This window comes from Camarhynchus parvulus, chromosome 25 (assembly GCF_901933205.1).
Source record: "Camarhynchus parvulus chromosome 25, STF_HiC, whole genome shotgun sequence".
Classification (NCBI taxonomy): Eukaryota; Metazoa; Chordata; class Aves; order Passeriformes; family Thraupidae; genus Camarhynchus; species Camarhynchus parvulus.
Window position 1 is genome coordinate 754396 of NC_044595.1, and position 17974 is coordinate 772369.

The 17974-nt window shown below is 50.1% G+C and overlaps 1 protein-coding gene across 1 annotated transcript; it reads left to right on the top strand.

Annotated features, from left to right (window-relative positions):
- The first annotated feature begins 15224 nt into the window (after positions 1-15224).
- Positions 15225-16472, top strand: LOC115913206 (loricrin-like). Its single transcript, XM_030965129.1, has 2 exons — positions 15225-15933; positions 15970-16472. Exons 1-2 carry the CDS (start codon positions 15225-15227, stop codon positions 16470-16472), a joined length of 1212 nt encoding a protein of 403 aa, XP_030820989.1.
- Positions 16473-17974: the final 1502 nt, after the last annotated feature.

Genomic DNA, 17974 nt, shown 5'->3' on the forward strand with positions numbered 1-17974 from the left:
GGGTCCCAGGTAATTCCATTGATTTCCCACCCCTGGGAGTGTCCAAGGCCAGGTTGGACAGGGCTTGGAGCAACCTGGGATGAGAGGAGGGACGCAGGACATCCCAGGAGGTCCAAGGGCAATTCCTTCCTTTGCTTTTCCTTCTGCTGGCAGAAAGAAATTCCATTGTCAGGTGAGGCACCTGGAAAGGAAATAAATGAGAGTCCTTATCCTAAAGAACTGCGAACCTCAGCACCAATGCCAGCTCCCGAAATTCCCCTTTTCCAAGGGATTACAGCTCCATGCTCCCCTCAACAGCTGGAGCTGCAGGGCAAATTTTTAGGGAAAAGCAAGTGGAGAGCTGAGGGCTGAGAGTTCCCCTCCAGAGCCCAGCAGGGAATTCCTTCATCTCCCTCCTGTGTTTCCCAGGATCCCCGGAGCCATGTCCTACTACAACTACCAGTACAAGCAGCAGTGCTTCATCCCCGGCGGGGTGACGAGCCCCACACTCACCTTCCCCCAGCAGTGCCACAGCTCCGAGCTGGTGGTGCCCTGCTCACCCTGCTCACCCTGCGCCCCCGTGGCGCCCAAGCTCTGCGCCGTGAGGAAAGCCCTGCCCAGCCCCTGCCGGCCGAGCTGCGTGGAGATGCGCGTGGTGGAAGGGCACTCCTCCTCCTCCTCCTCGTCGTGCAGCAGCTCCCGGTGCCTGGATTCCTGCCCCGCGCCCATCCCGCAGCTCCTGGGCGTGCCCCGCTGCGGGCAGGGCGTGCTCAGGTGTCCCCAGGTGTGCCAGGAGCGCTCCGGCCCCTACTCCTACCAGTGGGCCAACAGTTACCAGTACAACTGCGGGCAGTAAAACCTTGAAGGGCGCCCAGGGCACGGCCAGGGCGTGAAGAGCAGGAGGAAATCCAGCACCGAGGGGCAACTCCCAGGAACACCACGCTTCTCCTGCTGAAACCACTCCTGGGCACGTTTGGGAGACTTCTGGAACCTTCTGGAACCTTTGGGAACCTTCCGGAACCTCCTGGAACCTTCTGGAACCAATGGGATCCTTCTGGAACCTCTAGGAACCTTCTGGCATCATTAGGAACCTTCTGGAACCTCTGGGAATCTCCTGGCTCTTTTAAGAACCTTCTGGTACCTTCAGGAACCTCCTGGAGCCTTTGGGAACCTTCTGGAACCTTTAGGAACCTTCTGGCTCTTTTAGGAATCTTCTGGTTCTTTTAGGAATCTTCTGGAACCTTTGGGAACCTCCTGGTTCTTTAAGGAACTTTCTGGAACCTTTAGGAACCTCCTGTCACCTTTGGGACCCAGCCCCTGTTCCATCCTCTCCATGAACTCCCTGTGTTAGATTTTGGGGGTCTTGCAGCTCCTTTTCTTCTCCTCTTTCCTCCGCATTTTCTCTGGCACGAGGGGATTCCGGCAGCCGTGTGAAGGAGATGTGGGCTCAGCCACCCACATGGATGACACGGCCTCCAGGTGGCCCCGGTGCCACCAAACAGCTCCCCCTGCCCATCCCGCTACAAATAAACTTTTATTTTTCTGCTTACGACTTTGTTCCGGAGGGAAATTTGTAAAGAAATCCGGGAAGGTGGTGGGGTCGCATCCCTGGAGGTGTCCAAGGTGGGGATGGGGCTCCAGTCAGAGTTGATGATTCTGGGAGGGCTTTTCCAACCTCAAGGATTTGGGGATTTTAATTACATATGAAACAAACAGGAAAAAAAAACCCAAACATACAAAAACAACAACCAAACATATAAAAAACCCAAACATACAAAAAAAAAAAAAAAAAACAACAAAAAACCAATACCAAACCAAAGGAAACAAAACAAAACAAAAACAAACATAAAAAAACCAAACAAACAGGAAAAAAAGATTGTGAGAACCAGAATTTGATTTTCAAGTCAAGGGAGTCTCTTGTGTCAAACAATTCCCCCTCAAAGCATTTACACCTTAAATATAATAATAAAAACTCCTCAGATACAATAAATACATGAAATACGCACCCGAGATGTTTCAGCTGCAAGCCAGAGAATTTGCTCCGTGGTTTGCACTATTTCATTCTCTCCGGCACATCCCCAACAAAACCTCTGCTGCATGGAATTATTTGTTTATAATTTGGGTTTTTCCTCCATCCTTTTTCGCGTGACTCAGAGATGAAAATCGGCATTTTACATCATCCATGGGGTCGCGGACCTTCCAGGGGTGGGATGGGAGCCTCTCCGTGCTGTCCTCCATGCATGGTCTCGGTGCGCCCTCCCGTGGCCGTGCGGGCGCAGAGCCTCTGGAACGTTCCTGACTCATCCCCCTCATTCCCGCGGCAGCCGGAGGCGCGTGGAAAGAATTATTAATATTATAAAATATTATATTAGTTATGTTAGTTATTATTATATTCTGTTCTTTTCTATTATATTAGATTATATATTAATATAATATACACTCTGCTATATTAATTTATCATATTATATTAATATATTATATTTTGTCACATTATATCATATTATATTTTTATATTTCTATATTTTATATTATTTATATTATTTATATTATTTATATTATTTATATTATATATACTACACATTACACATTACACATTATATATTATATATTATATATTATATATTACATATTATATATTATATATTATATAATATATTTATTATATTATATATTATACATTATATATTATTATATTATATATTATATATTATATATTATATATTATATATTATATATTATATATTGTAATTAGTGTGGGTGACGGTAATTAATTGCTGCATAACGAGCTCTGCTGATTCCAGCCCAGATCCTGCCCTGGGAGGAGCAAGCCAGACAGAGAGACATACAGAGGGACAGAGATACTTCACAAAAAACCACTAACTACTCCACAAAAAAAAAAAAAAGCCACAAAAAACCATAAATTACTCAGGACACTCCGAGGGATTTGGGGAGCTCAGACCGGCTCTGGGCGGGGAAGGTGGAGCAGGGCCGGTGTGGAAATCCCAAATTGCTGCCCTGGTGATGCGGCTGTGATAAAGGGATGGAGCAGGGCCCGTCCTGTGTGGAGAGCTGGAAAAGCAGGTCCGGGCTCCCCGGGACTCCTCTGGAAGGGAGCACAGATGTCAAATTAAATCCTTTTCTGAGCCAGACATGGGGCAACTGAGAGGATTTTTAAAAAATTTTTATTCTGTTTTCAGTCTCATGTGAAGGGCGAGGCAATGCAGATGTTATAATTCACACCATCACAATTAGAAGCTATTTCTTAATTAAACATAATATATAATATTAAAAATATAATATATATAAATATACATATTATATTATATTATATTATATATATATATTATATATATATATATATATATTATATATATTATATTATATTATATTATATTATATTATATTATATTATATTATATTATATTATATTATATTATATTATATTATATTATATTATATTATATTATTAATATAATATAAATAGGATTTGCCATTTTTCTGGGGTGTTCCTCCCCTCCATCCCGACTTCCCCGAGCTCTCTCTGGGTGGTGCTGATGGGATGAGCAGCAAGCAGGGCTGGCCTCACCCGGCTGTGCTGCGCCTGCAGTTCCACCAGGAGGATCTGGGGGGACCCTGGCTCTTAAATGCGACTTCTAAGGATGGTGGAATCATGGAATGGTTTGGCTTGGAAGGGGCTGGAAGCTCATCCCATCCCACCCCTGCCATGGGCACAGACAGTTCCCACCCTCCCAGGCTGCTCCAAGCACTTCCAAGGACCCAGGGACATCCAAAACTTCTCTGCTCCACCTGTGCCGGGGCCTGTCCACCCTCACAACAAGATTCCTTCCCAAAATCCCATCAGAACCCCCTCTCTGTCCATCTGAAGCCATTCCCCTTTGTCCTGTCACTCCAGGCCCTTGGAAAGAGGATAAGGAGACTTCCAGATGTTCTACCCCACACAAAATATCGTATTTCACACGTGTCCAACAAAACAGGTCCTGGTTTTTCTGTCCTCTACTGAAATCCCCATGGAAGTAACCAAAAATCAGCTGTTGGTGAGGGATAAAAAGGCTCCAACTTCCCCAAAAATCACAGCGAGGTTTCTCCCCACTCCAGACCCGGCAGCTGAAAATTGGGGTTGGTTTTGGTGGCCCAGGAGCTGCTGGCACCGAGAGGCTCCCCTGTGTTGGTGACATTCCTTCCTCCAACTGTCCCCAGAGCAGCTAATCCTGATTTAGGCCAAAAACCTCGCGAAGCCTTTGGGGAGTTCCCAGGCAAAATAAATTAACAGTCGGATATGACTCCCGAGGATAATGAATGGAGCAATTAAGACTTTCCATTTGATGACTGTAATTTTCTGAATAACAAGGGGAGGAAGCTGCCTCAGTGTCCCAGGGAAAAAAAAACTGGGCAGATGACCCAGTAAAGAGCTGGGTGGATCCTCAAAAATAGGAAGCAATGCAGCTGAACTGGCCAGGGCACGAGCAGCTCCCTCTTCCCCAGGAGTTTGTCCTGCCCTGTCCCCACGGATCCCTGGGGGACGCTGGAATGGGGCTGGCAGTGACGTCGGTGTCTGGGTGACAATGACAGGCTTGGCCAACGAGCCCTCCTGGCGTCCCAGAAATGTTTCAGCTCCGTGGTGGGGAAAATGAGAGAAAATGGAAAAGTGCCCAGGAGGGGTTCTGGAAAACTCCTGCGGGTGAGGATAAAAGGTTTGGAGCAAATAAAGATCAAATAAAAACTCACTTCAATGTTTGGAGCTGCAGGGAGTGACCCAAAACAAAACCACGGGGATTTATTTCCTTCCTCCCTTCATGGTGGATGCTCTTCCCTCTGGGGATGTCTTGAAATGTCAAAATTACAGAGCCGCAGAATGGGTTTGGGTTGGAAAGAACCCCAAAAATCACCTCGTTCTACCCAAGGACAGCTTTTCCTAGCTCAGGGTCCTGGGAGACAGCAGAATTCCCGCTGGGAGGGCATCCTGCTCTGCAAATAAAATTCCAGGCAGCTCTGGCCCTCCTCACACTGCCCTAACCCAGGAATAATTAAAACTAAAACCTGAAAAACTGCAAAAAAAAAAAAAAAAATCACCATTAAAACCGAAAACATTCCTTCCCCACTGTGCCAGGGGGTTGGGCAGTGGCAGCTGATTCCCAGGACATCCTGTCAGGTGTCCTGTGCCCGGAGCCACGGAGGTGTCCCCAAGCTGATGGATTTGTCACCTCCAGGTGATGCCCTGACCAGCCAGGTGTGCCCTTATCAGCACAGGAAGTTTGGTCTGAGCTGGGGCCTCACAGGACTCTGGGTGGGTGTGGGCCCCTCCCGGGGCTCATTCCCCCAGGAAATGTTATTTTCCTGCGGGAGAGGTTTTACAGAGACTTCTGTGAGCCAGAGAGAAGTTTGAGAAGAGGATCCGTGTTCATCCCTAAAAGGATTTTCTACCTTGACACAGAAACCAAGAAAAAAAGGAGAAATAAGAGAAACCCGCGACTGTCTATTCCAATAAACACTTTGTTTGTCTCTTGTGACCAATAAGTGCAAATTTATGAGTTTTGTAAGAATGTATAAAATTATTCATGCTTTTAAAAAATAGAATAAATAGAAATAATAGAATAAATAGAATAAAAACAGTTTTAAGCCTTCTGAAAATCGTGTTGCTTTGTGTTGTCTCCGCCTCAGCGGTGACATTTTCCCACCCGAGGAGGTGTTGGGTGACACTCGTGGGGCTCTCTCTGGTCACCACCATGGCGGGAAGTCCAGCTCCAGGGATGATTTGATGGCGGCTGATGTGACACAACCCAAACGGGCCCGAGGTTGGTGTGTGCAGGAAGGAAGTGGCCCCAATTTTGCTGCCATTACCAAACCCTCCCGTGATGAGGCCGTGGGTATGATAAGGGATCTGCACCTCTGAGGGGGAGGAGCCCTTGCTCAATTTTGACTTCTCCTCCTTTTTGTTTCATCTGCCGCCAGTGTCTGCCTCGGCCAGGCTCAGCTCCAGGTCCTGGCTTGCCAGAAAGTCACAGATTTCATTTATTTTCAAAATGTGCTTCCACTTCTTGGGAAATTTTAGTAATTAAAAAATGATCGTTTCCATCTGACCACATTGGAACGCCTCCCACTGGCCCAAGCTCCCTCCACCCTGGCCTGGAACAATTCCAGGGATGGGAAATCCATGGAATAACCTGGGCCAGGGCCTCCCCGCCCTCACAGGGAACAATTCCTGCCCAATACCCACCTTAAATTTCCCCTCTTTCAGCGTGAACCCATTCCCTGCAGTTCCTGAGAAAATTATACATATATATATAATTTATAGATATAAAGTCCCACTCCAGCTTCCCTGGAGCTCCTACAGACCCTGGAAAAGGCTCTGAGATCTCCACAGGCTCAACATTCCCAACATTCCCAGCCTGGATCCATTGGGAACAGGCTCCAATCCCCTTTCATCAACCTCCTGATCCTCCAAACTTTGGAGGAATTTGCCAGGAATTCACAGGAGCACTCGGAAACATTTTGACCCCCACCAGGCCATTCCTGTGCCAGATTTAAAGCCAGGCAAGGTTTTGTTAAGCTGAGCTTTGCTTTGAGCCATGCCAAGGTCAGGCCCAGCTCATCCCATTTCCCAGCTCCCAAATTCCCAGTGAAGTTCCGAGGATTTCCCAACCTTGAAGAATGAGGAACCAGCGTGGGGGAAAGAAGAAAATGGAAGCCAGGGTGTGGCCGAGGCTTAAATGGTGGTGGCAAAGTGCAGGGACCAAATAAAAGTGAAATTAGGGAAGCAAGGCACAGCTGGACTGTTCCACTGCCAAAACCACTGGCAATTAATTATTGGGGAAAGTTGTCCTGGTTGGGGTACACGAACCTCATCAGCCGTGTTGAAATTCCTTGGCAGGGAGATGCAAATCACAGCAGGTGTTGAAATCAGAAAAATTGCACCCAGAAATTGGGAGAAATTCACCCAGAAATCAGGAAAACGGCACCCAGAAATCAGGAGAAATACACCCAGAAATCAGGATGTTCTAACCAGCAAAATTGCTCCAAGAAATCAGGAAAATGGCTCCCAGAAATCAGGAGAAATGCACCCAGAAATCAGGAGACTGGGTCTCAGAAATCAGGAAAATTGCTTTCAAAAATCAGGAAATTTGTTCTCAGAAATCAGGAGAATGGCTCCCAGAAATCAGGAAAAATGCACTCAGAAATCAAGAGAAATACACCCAGAAATCTGGAAAATTGTTCCCAGAAATCTGGAAAATTGCACCCAGAAATCAGGAGAAATGCTTTCAGAAATCAGGAGAAATGCTTTCAGAAATCAGCATGAATTGCACCCAGAAATCAAGAGAATGGCTCCCCAAAATGAGGAAACTTGCTTTCAGAAATCAGGAGAATTGCTCCCAGAAATCCAGATCCATTTTTGATGTGCTGGACCCTGGCAGGTGCATCCTGAGCGCCCTGGATCCTGGCAGCAGAGATAAACAAGCTGCTCCAGATATGCAAAGGATGTGCTGCAACCACAGCCCTTCCTCTGATTCCAGACATGCACAGGTCCCTTCACCTCTCCCTTCCCTGCCCCACTTTTAATTCAATCAAAATTAAATTTTCCTTCGGTTTTGTGGGAAATACAGCACCAAATTTCGGGAAAAGGGAGGTGACTTTTATATTATTTCATTTTTTTGCTCTGTTTATTTATTGAATAATTATAAATAATTATATAACTATTATATATATATATATATAACTATAAATAATTATAAATAAGAGCAATTAATATTATTTATTTATTTAATTTCTTTTTTTTAATTGAATTTTTTGTGGGTATTTTTAATCTACTCACTCTCCTGCTCACCCTCCAACAGCCAGGTGTGTGTGAGCATCCCTTGGGAGTGACGTGGAGGCTTCCAAAAGTTTTCAGAATAAAAAAATGTTAATTTTATATGTATATAAAATATATTTTTGGTTTTGTTTTTGTTTTTTTTTTTTTTTTTATATATCATTTTAATATTATATATGTATATATAAATGTCAATGCATAATTTATATATATATATATAAATGTTATATATATATAAATGTTGATTTTATATATATATATATAAATGCAATTCTCCATATATAAATGTTAATATGTTAAATTTTTAAAAAATATATATATTTTTGGGGGCTTCTTATAACAAAAATCCCATTCAATCCCATTCAGATGAGACCCTCCAATGCAGCCCTGGGGAGGGGGCCCCTTGTCCTGCGCCACCCACGGTGGTGTCACCTCCAGCCAGGTCCCATGCTGGCATTTGGGAAGGATGAGATAAAACTGAGACAAGGCTGAGCAGCCTCCAGGGCAGGATTTGGGCAGGATTTGGGCAGGAAGGTGGCACCTGAGTGACACAGCCTGCGGCTCTGGCACCAAGAACGGCTCTGAAATAATAAATCAACTTCCCGTTGCCTCAATCAGCTCCATCTGAGGGAAAGATCCTCCCAGCTCTGGCACTTTGGAGCTCGCCTGGAGCTGGAGAGTTTTGCTCTCTGGAACAATTCCAGGTTGGCAGAAGAAAGGCAGGAAAAGTGGGAGCAAACTCCATCCAGAGTGGGCTCCCCTGCAGTTCAGGGGTGAGGGCCTCACCACCCTCACAGGGAACAATTTCTTCCCCATATCCACCCAAAATTTCCCCTCTTTCCGTTTTAACCCATTACCCCTTCTCCAGTTGCTCCAAACCCTTGTAAAATCTCTCCCCATGTTCCTTGTAGGCCCTTCAGGTCCTGGAAGGCCACAATGAGGTCACCCCAAAGCTTCCCTTCCTCAAGGCTGAGCAGCTCCAATTCCCTCAGCTTTTCTCCAAATCTCCCCAAGGACCATTTCACTCCTTCTTTTTGGGCTTCTTTGGGATTTTTGGGGCTTCTTCCCTCTACTTCTCAGTAGGTCAAACCCTCCAAGGGCTGTAAATCACCCGGAGTGTCCCAGATTTGCATCACTCCAACCTCTGGCTCCGGAGGCATTTGTTGTGTTTTTGGGGAGCTGCAGCTCCTCGGACTCGCCGGAGCCCAACGTGTCCCTGGCAATAACGTGGGTGTCATCAGGAACATATAATCCACAGCCTGGCTTGCATCACACCCTAATGACACGCCAGGGCCACCTCTGGCAGCTCAGAAATATTTTCTAGAATGAGAAATAAATTTCCCTCGTCCATAAAGACAAAATCCCCCCCTCCCAAGTTTCCTCTCTGGAATGCTGTGCTTTTCTAGAGAGGGGCGTAAAATCAAAAAACACTTGTTTGGGCTTAAAATGTTTCTGGTTTTTGGTGTTTCCTCACTTTGCTCAGAGTAGGTGGAGCCATCCAACAATTTTAACAAAAGACGTGGTGGAAGGAAGGGCGATAGCAATCTCTGCAGTGACTGAGCCCGAGATTATGCGAAGTAAGTGGGCAGTCGGGGCTGGGCTTGGCCGTAAATAAATCAATCATCGCTTCTTTCCAAGAGGAGGACCAGATCCTATATAAAAGTTCTCCCACACCACGTTCCCTCAGTCCCGTTGACTCCTTTCCACTGGTTCGTGCCGTGGGACACGGTAAGAGATGGAAATTAATTTGGCTGATTAGGCTTGGAATGCTGAAGTGGAAATGTGGGGTTAAATGTGGCTTTTGGGTCTCACGGTTCAAAAATTCCTCTTTATTTGCTGGGTTTTTTTTTTTGTTTTTTCCTACCAGTTCAGGGATGGTGTAAGCACACAGGAAAAGGAGAGACATGGACATGGAAAATCTGGGGTTTGGAGCCCCTTGGGTTGGTTTCTCTAGGCCCAGCACCACACACACACACACAACTCCTGAATATTCTTGGAAAACAAACCTTGAGGGAAAGGGCAGGAAAAAGAGGGTTTGTAGGTACTCTGCAAAGAGTGGGAAACAGAGGAAAAGAAACACAAAATGGGGTTCTATCCTCATTTTCCAGCCTTTTATCTGGGTGGGGAAGGGGTTTCTTTTAAGCAATTCATTTCTTGAGGAGCACTTCTTGAGGAGCACTTCTTGAGGAGCACTTCCTGAGGAGCATTTCTTGAGGAGCACTTCATTTATTGGAGGTTTGGACACCAGATCCTGCTGATCTTTTCCTTTCAGAGCTGTCCCTTTCCTTCACAGGAACATCAATTCCTGCTGCCAGCAGACCAGGACGTGGCTGGGGTGGGGATTAAGCGCTAAAGAAGAGCTCAAACTTCAGAGCATCCCTCAGGGACAGACACACATCAAACCCTGCAAGTGCTGCCCTGGAGCTGCTGAAGTTTTGAGGTTTTTTTTCCCCCCCTCCTTTCTTTTGCATCTCTGACAACTTTTCCACAGGCTGCTCCTCTTCCTTCTCCTTCTGGAGGAGAAATGAAACACTGAGCTCCTTTGCAAGAATTGAAGAATTTGAAAGGATTGAAGAGTTTCAAAGTACAACAGAGTTATTGTTATGCAAATGACGAGCCGGGTTCTTTCCTGCGGCCAGGGAATATTAATCCCTGTCCCTGAGCATCGCAGCCCTTTCACAATCCCCAAACCGCATTTGGATGAGGGTAATTCTGGGGTACCACGGCCTCGTGTGCCTCTTGCAGTGACACACCTGCTGCAAGAGGGAATTACTAAGGCGTGATTGTTGTCCTAGGTAAAAAAGGAACAGTTATATCTGGATAAGGAGGTTCTGTAGATGGAATAAGTTTTTACTTCACAGGTTTTCAGTTTATTCATTAATTCCTCAAGCTGACAATTTTTGCATCAGCCAGAGGCGGCAGAAGGAGCAAAAAGGGAAGAGAAGACAACTCCCTGTTGGAAGGGGATGGGCTGGCCCAGCAACACAACTTTCCCTCCCTCTGGAAGTGCTCAGGCCTGGATTTTTTGTCTCTCCTGCAGGACTCCCATCACACAGACCATGGGATCCCACCAGCAGAAGGGTGACGGCCAAGGGATGTCCGAGCAGTCCGGAGGGTGCCACGGGGCCGGCTGCGGCTGCTGCTGCCACCACGGAGGAGGTGGAGGAGGAGGAGGATGCTGCCACGGTGGAGGAGGATACCAGAGCCAGGGATCGTCCTGCCACGGAGGAGGAGGAGGAGGAGGAGGAGGCTGCTGCGGCGGCGGCGGCGTGGCAGCGGTGGCGGTGGTGGGATCATTTATCAGACTCACATGGCATCAACCTCCTGTGGAGGTGGAGGAGGAGGAGGAGGAGGTGGAGGAGGAGGTGGCCAGCAGAGCCAAGGATCCATCTGCATTATTGGAGGAGGAGGAGGAGGAGGAGGTGGTGGTGGTGGGCACCAAAGCCAAGGTCCCATCATTATTGGAGGGGGTGGAGGTGGCGGAGGATGTTCTGACCACCAGAGCCATGTACCCATCTGCATCGGAGGAGGAGGAGGAGGAGGAGGAGGTGGTGGTGGCCAGCAAAGCCAAGGTCCCATCTGCATAGGTGGAGGAGGCGGCGGTGGTGGTGGTGGAGGTGGTGGCCAGCAAAGTCAAGGTCCCATCTGCATAGATGGAGGTGGTGGTGGTGGAGGTGGAGGCTCAGGCCACCAGGGCAAAGGAATCATTGTTATTGGTGGGGGCAGTGGTGGTGGTGGAGGTGGAGGTGGCGGTGGTCACCAGGGCCAAGGTCCCATCTGCATTGGTGGTGGAGGAGGAGGTGGTGGTGGTGGTGGGCAGCAAAGCCAAGGTCCCATCTGCATCGGTGGGGGTGGCAAGGGAGGAGGAGGAGGAGGAGGAGGAGGAGGAGGAGGTGGTGGCCAAGGTCCCATCATCATTAGTGGAGGAGGTGGTGGTGGTGGCAAGGGAGGAGGAGGAGGAGGAGGAGGAGGTGGATGTGGTGGTGGTGGCCAAGGTCCCATCGTCATCAGTGGAGGAGGTGGTGGTGGCAAGGGAGGAGGAGGAGGAGGAGGAGGTGGATGTGGTGGTGGTGGCCAAGGTCCCATCATCATCAGTGGAGGCAGTGGTGGTGGCAAGGGAGGAGGAGGAGGAGGAGGTGGATGTGGTGGTGGTGGCCAAGGTCCCATCATCATCAGTGGAGGCAGTGGTGGTGGCAAGGGAGGAGGAGGAGGAGGAGGTGGAGGTGGATGTTGTGGTGGTGGCTCAGGGCAGCAAGGTCAAGGTCCCATCATCATCAGTGGAGGAGGAGGTGGTGGCAAGGGAGGAGGTGGAGGAGGTTCAGGACAGCAGGGCCAAGGTCCCATCTGCATTGGAGGTGGCAGTGGAGGAGGAGGAGGAGGTGGTGGTGGTCAGCAAAGCCAAGGTCCCATCGTTATTAGTGGTGGTGGTGGTGGAGGTGGTGGCTCAAGCCACCAAGGCCAAGGTCCCGTCTGCATCGGTGGTGGTGGCATGGGAGGAGGAGGGTGGTGGCCACCAGGGCGGTCCTTTGGTGGTGGCGCAGGGGGGGGCACCAGGGTCAAGGTCCCATCTGCATTGGAGGTGGCATGGGAGGAGGAGGAGGAGGTGGTGGTGGCTCAGGCCACCAGGGCCAAGGTCCCATCATCATTAGTGGTGGAGGAGGAGGAGGTGGCTCAGGGCAGCAAAGCCAAGGCCCCGTGTGCATTGGGGGAGGCAGTGGAGGAGGAGGAGGAGGTGGAGGAGGCTCAGGCCACCAGGGCCAAGGTCCCGTTGTCATCATCGGCGGTGGTGGTGGAGGTGGAGGTGGCTCCTCCAGCTCTGGAGGAATGTCCATGCAGCAGCAGACCCAGCCCATCTGCTGGCCACCGCAGACCAAGCACAAGTAGTGGCTGCCAGAAGGACTCTGCCACCGAGGAAGCCCAAGATATGAAGATGCCTGACATTTCCTCATCTGTTCGATTGAAGATGATTTGCGTTGTTCTCTTCTCCCTTCCCCTGGGAATGTTCTGACCGGAACCTCTGGTGTTGTGTACCCATAATTCCATGTTCCGTGTCCCTGTTCCTGCCCCAGTTTTCAAGTGCTTGCACCAGACAATAAAAACTTGCTGTTCTAGGAAGTTCCGTGTGTGAGTGGTTGGATTTTCCATCCCTCGTTGCTTTATTTCCATCCCTGGTTGGAAATAAACTTTATTTATCATCCCTTTACTTCCATCACCTGATTCTGGTGCTGTTGCAATAAAGCTCCAGAGCAAAACTGCACTGGTAGAAAAGATTTTGGATTCACTAAATATTCTCAGGTCATTTTTCAATGTCTCTTGATGATGATGATGATGATGATGATCCTGACTTTTGCCTGTTAGAGAAGGAACCACAGAATTCATCACTGGGGTCTCTCTACCTCACCAAAATCCTGGTGATGCCCAAGAAAGTTCTGAGTGGGTTCAGAGAGGGAAGATGACAAAATTCAGCTATGAAGGATTTCAAGGTGCAGTTATGGGGTGAGAGAAGCTCAGGCCCCTCCTGAGGTGGTGCAGAAGCCCCTGGTGCTCTCACAAGTGGAAGAGAAATAAAGTTCTCCAACACTTTTCCAGCTCTGAACCCCCAGTGGAATCAGGGACTCCAGCAAGGCCCTTCCAAGGGCTGGGATGCTCAGGCTGGAACATTTTGGGATTTCCTCATTCCCACAGGGCCAGAACAGCTCCGGGTGTGAGTCCTCAGAGGGAGTTTCCCTGTGGGGAGCGATCTCTTTGATGTGGTCTACTCCAGCAATTAGCAGGGAAAGGGAATTAAACCTCGGAATTGTTCTACGGGAGGCAGGTGACGGACACCTGGAATTGTCCCAGGAGAAACCAGAGTAACCCACGGCCATAACGGTTCCTCCTGTCCCTCCACCCTCTGCCCTCACCCCCCTGGGGACCTCAGTGAGGCAAACACCTCAAAACACATCCAGATGAGCCCCTCCAGCCAGTGCTGCCACAGGAATAGCAGATTTTCCTGGTATTTTATTATGGGAAGTCATCAAGGTTGATAAAATCCCAGAGGCTGGGAATTCCACACTGACATTGCAGGCACAGAGCAAAGCCAGAGTTTGGGGTCCCACTTCAGGGGGGTGGGAATGGTGCTGTCAGAAATTCCTGCGCCCAGAAGTGGCCCAGGACCAAGAAAACCAGGACCCAAATCACAGAAATTCTCAGGGTGACAGCAGGAGCACAGCACAGCCTCAAATCTTGTTGCTTCTTCAGAAATGCCAGACTTATCCCCAAAACGGGCAGGAATTCATCCTTTTGGTCCATATCCATGGAGATGCTGCTGCACAGGGGGGATGTTGGATCTGGTACCCCTCCATCTCCATCACTTGAAGTGGTGGGGCCTGCCTGACCTCAGGTCTCCCCTGAGTGGGGGAACCAAACAAAAATCCCCATCAACCCTTCGCTGCTGGGGAGGGAAATCTCCCACGGCCACGGGGGATTCCTGTGGTGCCCCAGAAATTCCAGTCCCACCCCTGTTCCCCCGGGAATCTCCATCGTGGAGTCACAGAATATCCTGAGGTGGAAGGGACAACCAAGGATCATCAAAGCCCAACTCCTGGCCTTGCAGAGACACCCCAGCAATCCCCCCTGTGCCTCCAGTGCGTAACTTTCAATAAAATGAGGCTCCTCAGCCCCTCCTGGTGTCGGTCACCAGCAGCATCTCCCAGCTGGAGTGGAGAGTGGCAACCTCCAGAATCCTACTGGAGCCCCAGAAGGAATTCAACCACGGGAATTCAACCGCGGGAGCCGAGCTCACGTGTGGGACCTGCCATGGATGCAGGGCAGCCGAGGAAGTGATGCACGGGAGAGGCATCGTCCGCATCCAGTGAGTCAGGACAAGTGGGATGGAGGAGGAGAGTCTGTTTGGTAAATAAACTTATCACCATTCCTTTGGATGCCTCACTTCCCACTCAGGAACAACGGTATAAAAGTTGGTGGATCTCGGGGTGCTTCATTCGCTCAGCTTTGCCCTGAGGCGTCCGTGGTCAGAGCCGAGAAGGGTAAGTCCAGGTCTGCCCGAGGGAGGGATTCTTCTCTTCCTTTCCTGCTCCCAAAATGCAAAAGTTTCGGTGAAAAACATCTGGTGGGATGGCAGGGAAGTTGCTGGGATGGATTTAAATCTCTTGCGGATGCCTTGGTCCCACCAGACCAAGCAGGAGCAGGATCAGCCTGTGCTGCTGAGGGTTGTGTCTTGTCCGTATTGAGATGGAGATAGAATGGCTCTGGGATAAGGAGACGGGACAACTTTGGGATAAAAATCTTTAAAAGATGACCCTGGCCACTACAAAGTGGTGTTAGGCTGGACTGGGATCACAAGCCCTGGGAAATTCTCATGAGAACTGGTGGCTGCCCTGGAGTAAAAAGCTTTTCCTTTCAGGGTCACTGCTCCAAGATGTGCTCCAGGCAAAGCGGGTGCCACGGCTGCGGCTGCTGCTGCTGCTGCCGGGGCAGCCAACAGTCCCAGGGCTCCTCCGGCGGGGGAGGAGGCGGATCCTGCTGCGGTGGAGGATCCTCTGGAGGATCAGCCCAGAAGATCATTATCAGCTCTGGCGGCGGCGGAGGAGGAGGAGGAGGCTCCTCTGGATGCTGTGGTGGAGGATCCGGTGGCGGTTCTTCAAAGAGCATGATGGGAGGAGGAGGAGGATCCTCCGGATGCTGCGGTGGTGGATCTAGTGGTGGATCGTCTGGGATGAAGATCATAATGGGAGGTGGAGGCGGTGGTGGCGGTTCTTCTGGATGCTGCGGTGGCGGATCCGGCGGTGGATCTTCAAAGAGCATGATGGGCGGTGGAGGTGGTGGGTGCTGTGGTGGAGGATCTGGTGGTGGATCTTCAAAGAGCATGATGGGTGGTGGAGGTGGTGGGTGCTGTGGTGGAGGATCTGGCGGTGGATCTTCAAAGAGCATGATGGGCGGTGGAGGTGGTGGGTGCTGTGGTGGAGGATCCGGTGGTGGCTCTTCTGGGATGAAGGTCATCATGGGAGGTGGAGGTGGTGGAGGATCCTCCGGATGCTGCGGAGGAGGATCTGGTGGCGGCTCCTCAAAGAGCATGATGGGTGGTGGAGGCGGTGGTGGAGGTGGTGGATGCTGTGGTGGAGGATCCAGTGGTGGCTCCTCAAAGAGCATGATGGGCGGTGGAGGCGGTGGATGCTGTGGTGGAGGATCCAGTGGTGGCTCTTCTGGGATGAAGGTCATCATGGGAGGTGGAGGTGGTGGAGGCTCCTCTGGATGCTGCGGTGGAGGATCCGGTGGTGGTTCCTCAAAGAGCATGATGGGCGGTGGAGGCGGTGGTGGAGGTGGTGGATGCTGTGGTGGAGGATCCGGTGGTGGCAGTGGGGGATCAGCCCAGAAGATCATCATCAGCTCTGGCGGTGGTGGAGGAGGAGGAGGCTCCTCTGGATGCTGCGGAGGGGGATCTGGTGGTGGCTCTTCAGGAGGGAAGATCATCATGGGAGGTGGAGGCGGTGGCGGATCCTCTGGATGCTGCGGTGGCGGATCTGGCGGCGGCTCCTCAGGCCAGACCATCATCATCAGCTCTGGAGGTGGTGGCGGAGGATCCTCCCAGCAGAAATGTCCCGTTGTCATCCCCAGCGTGTCCCACCAGACCAAGCAGAGCTCCCACTGGCCCTGCCAGCAGAAGTAACAGCCCTGGGCAGCTCTGGTTCCCATCAGGAACGGCCAAGTCTTTGCCCTCCACGTTTTTCCCCAGCACATCCGTATCCCTTGTGTTCCCTTGGTGCTGCATCCCCGAGCTGTGAACTCCCAGGTGGCTCCTCTGTGCCATAAATGTGACGGGAAATAAAGATTTCTGTGCACGGACAGAACTGGTTTGTGAGGTTCTATTCTCCTTTGTCAGTTTGCTTCCCGAAAAAATGAGTAAAACATCCAAAACATTCTGCTGGGAAATGTTCTCCACCCTCCAGTGCTGGAGCAGATCTTTCCTATACCCAACATAATTTTCCCCTCTTTCATCCTGACCCCATTCCCTGTGTCCTGTCCCTGCAGTTCCTGAGGAAAAGTCCCTCTCCAGCTTCCCTGGAGCCCCTGCAGATCCTGGGGAGTCTCCACAGAACCTCCTCTCCTCCAGGCTGAACATTCCCAACCCTCCCAGCCTGGCTCCATAGGGGAGGGGCTCCTCTTATCAACTTCATGTCCTCCTCTGGACCTGTTCCAACAATTCCATGTCCTTCTTACGTTGGAGACACCAGAACTGGACACAGCATTCCCAGTGGGATCTCACCAGAGCAGAAAAACCCCTCCCTCACCATCCTGCCCATTCTTCTTTGGATGCAGCCCAGAGACAGTTGGCTTTCCTTTCAAATCAGGAAAATCATCTCAAAAAGGACTCCCAAAGTCCTCTTTGGAACTGGTGGGATTAGTCTTGAGTCCAGTAAACGTTAATTTTAAGCCCAGGGGGGATTTGTTCACCTCACAAACACACCTGGTAGGGAGGAAACAAAATTAGGAATTAGAGGGATCATCAGTCATGAAACTCTAGAGGGATCATCAGCCATGAAACTCTTGGGGGATCACGACTGACAGATTCCTGCCTTTTGGAGAAAACTGGACAGTTCTTCTCCAGGATCATGCCCCACATTGTCAGCATCACTGTGCCTGAGGGAATCTGGTGGGAAAAGGGATCTAGAGTAGGATTTGGCCAGGGATTTGTCCTCTCTTGTATCAACAACCGACTGAGATGTTTGTGGTGAGGAGATGAAGAGGCTCCATGACCCGCCAGCCCTTCCCAAAGGCTCCAGGACTGCAGGAAAAAGGGCCCAGCAGAGATCACAAAACTGAGAACGTGGCCCCGAAGCATTTTACATCCCCATTTCCCTTCAGCAAACATAGATATCCAAACTTCTCCCTAACCTGGAGAGGTTGTGGCAGTGCCGACCCTGTGCTCCAGCCATGCTTTTCCTACACCTCTGGCAAACAAATCCATGGGCTGCAGGTCCAGTGCTTCCAGGGGGTCCCACCCTGGGCTCTCCACACTCTGTGATCTGCAGGAGCTCCTCTCACCACCCCTCCAAAAACTTCCGCGGCCTTTCCACATCCCTGGGTCAGGACGAGCTGCTCGTGCTGGGTGTCCCTCTGTGCCAGTGAGCCGCTAATCCCGAGTCTGGCTAATCCCGAGTCCTAATCTGG

Coding starts and splice junctions, on each gene's coding strand:
- LOC115913206 (XM_030965129.1), top strand. CDS start 15,225: ATGTGCTCCAGGCAAAGCGGGTGCCACGGCTGCGGCTGCTGCTGCTGC. Junction 15,934..15,969: donor ATGCTGTGGTGGAGGATCCA/GTGGTGGCTCCT, acceptor TGGGCGGTGGAG/GCGGTGGATGCTGTGGTGGA.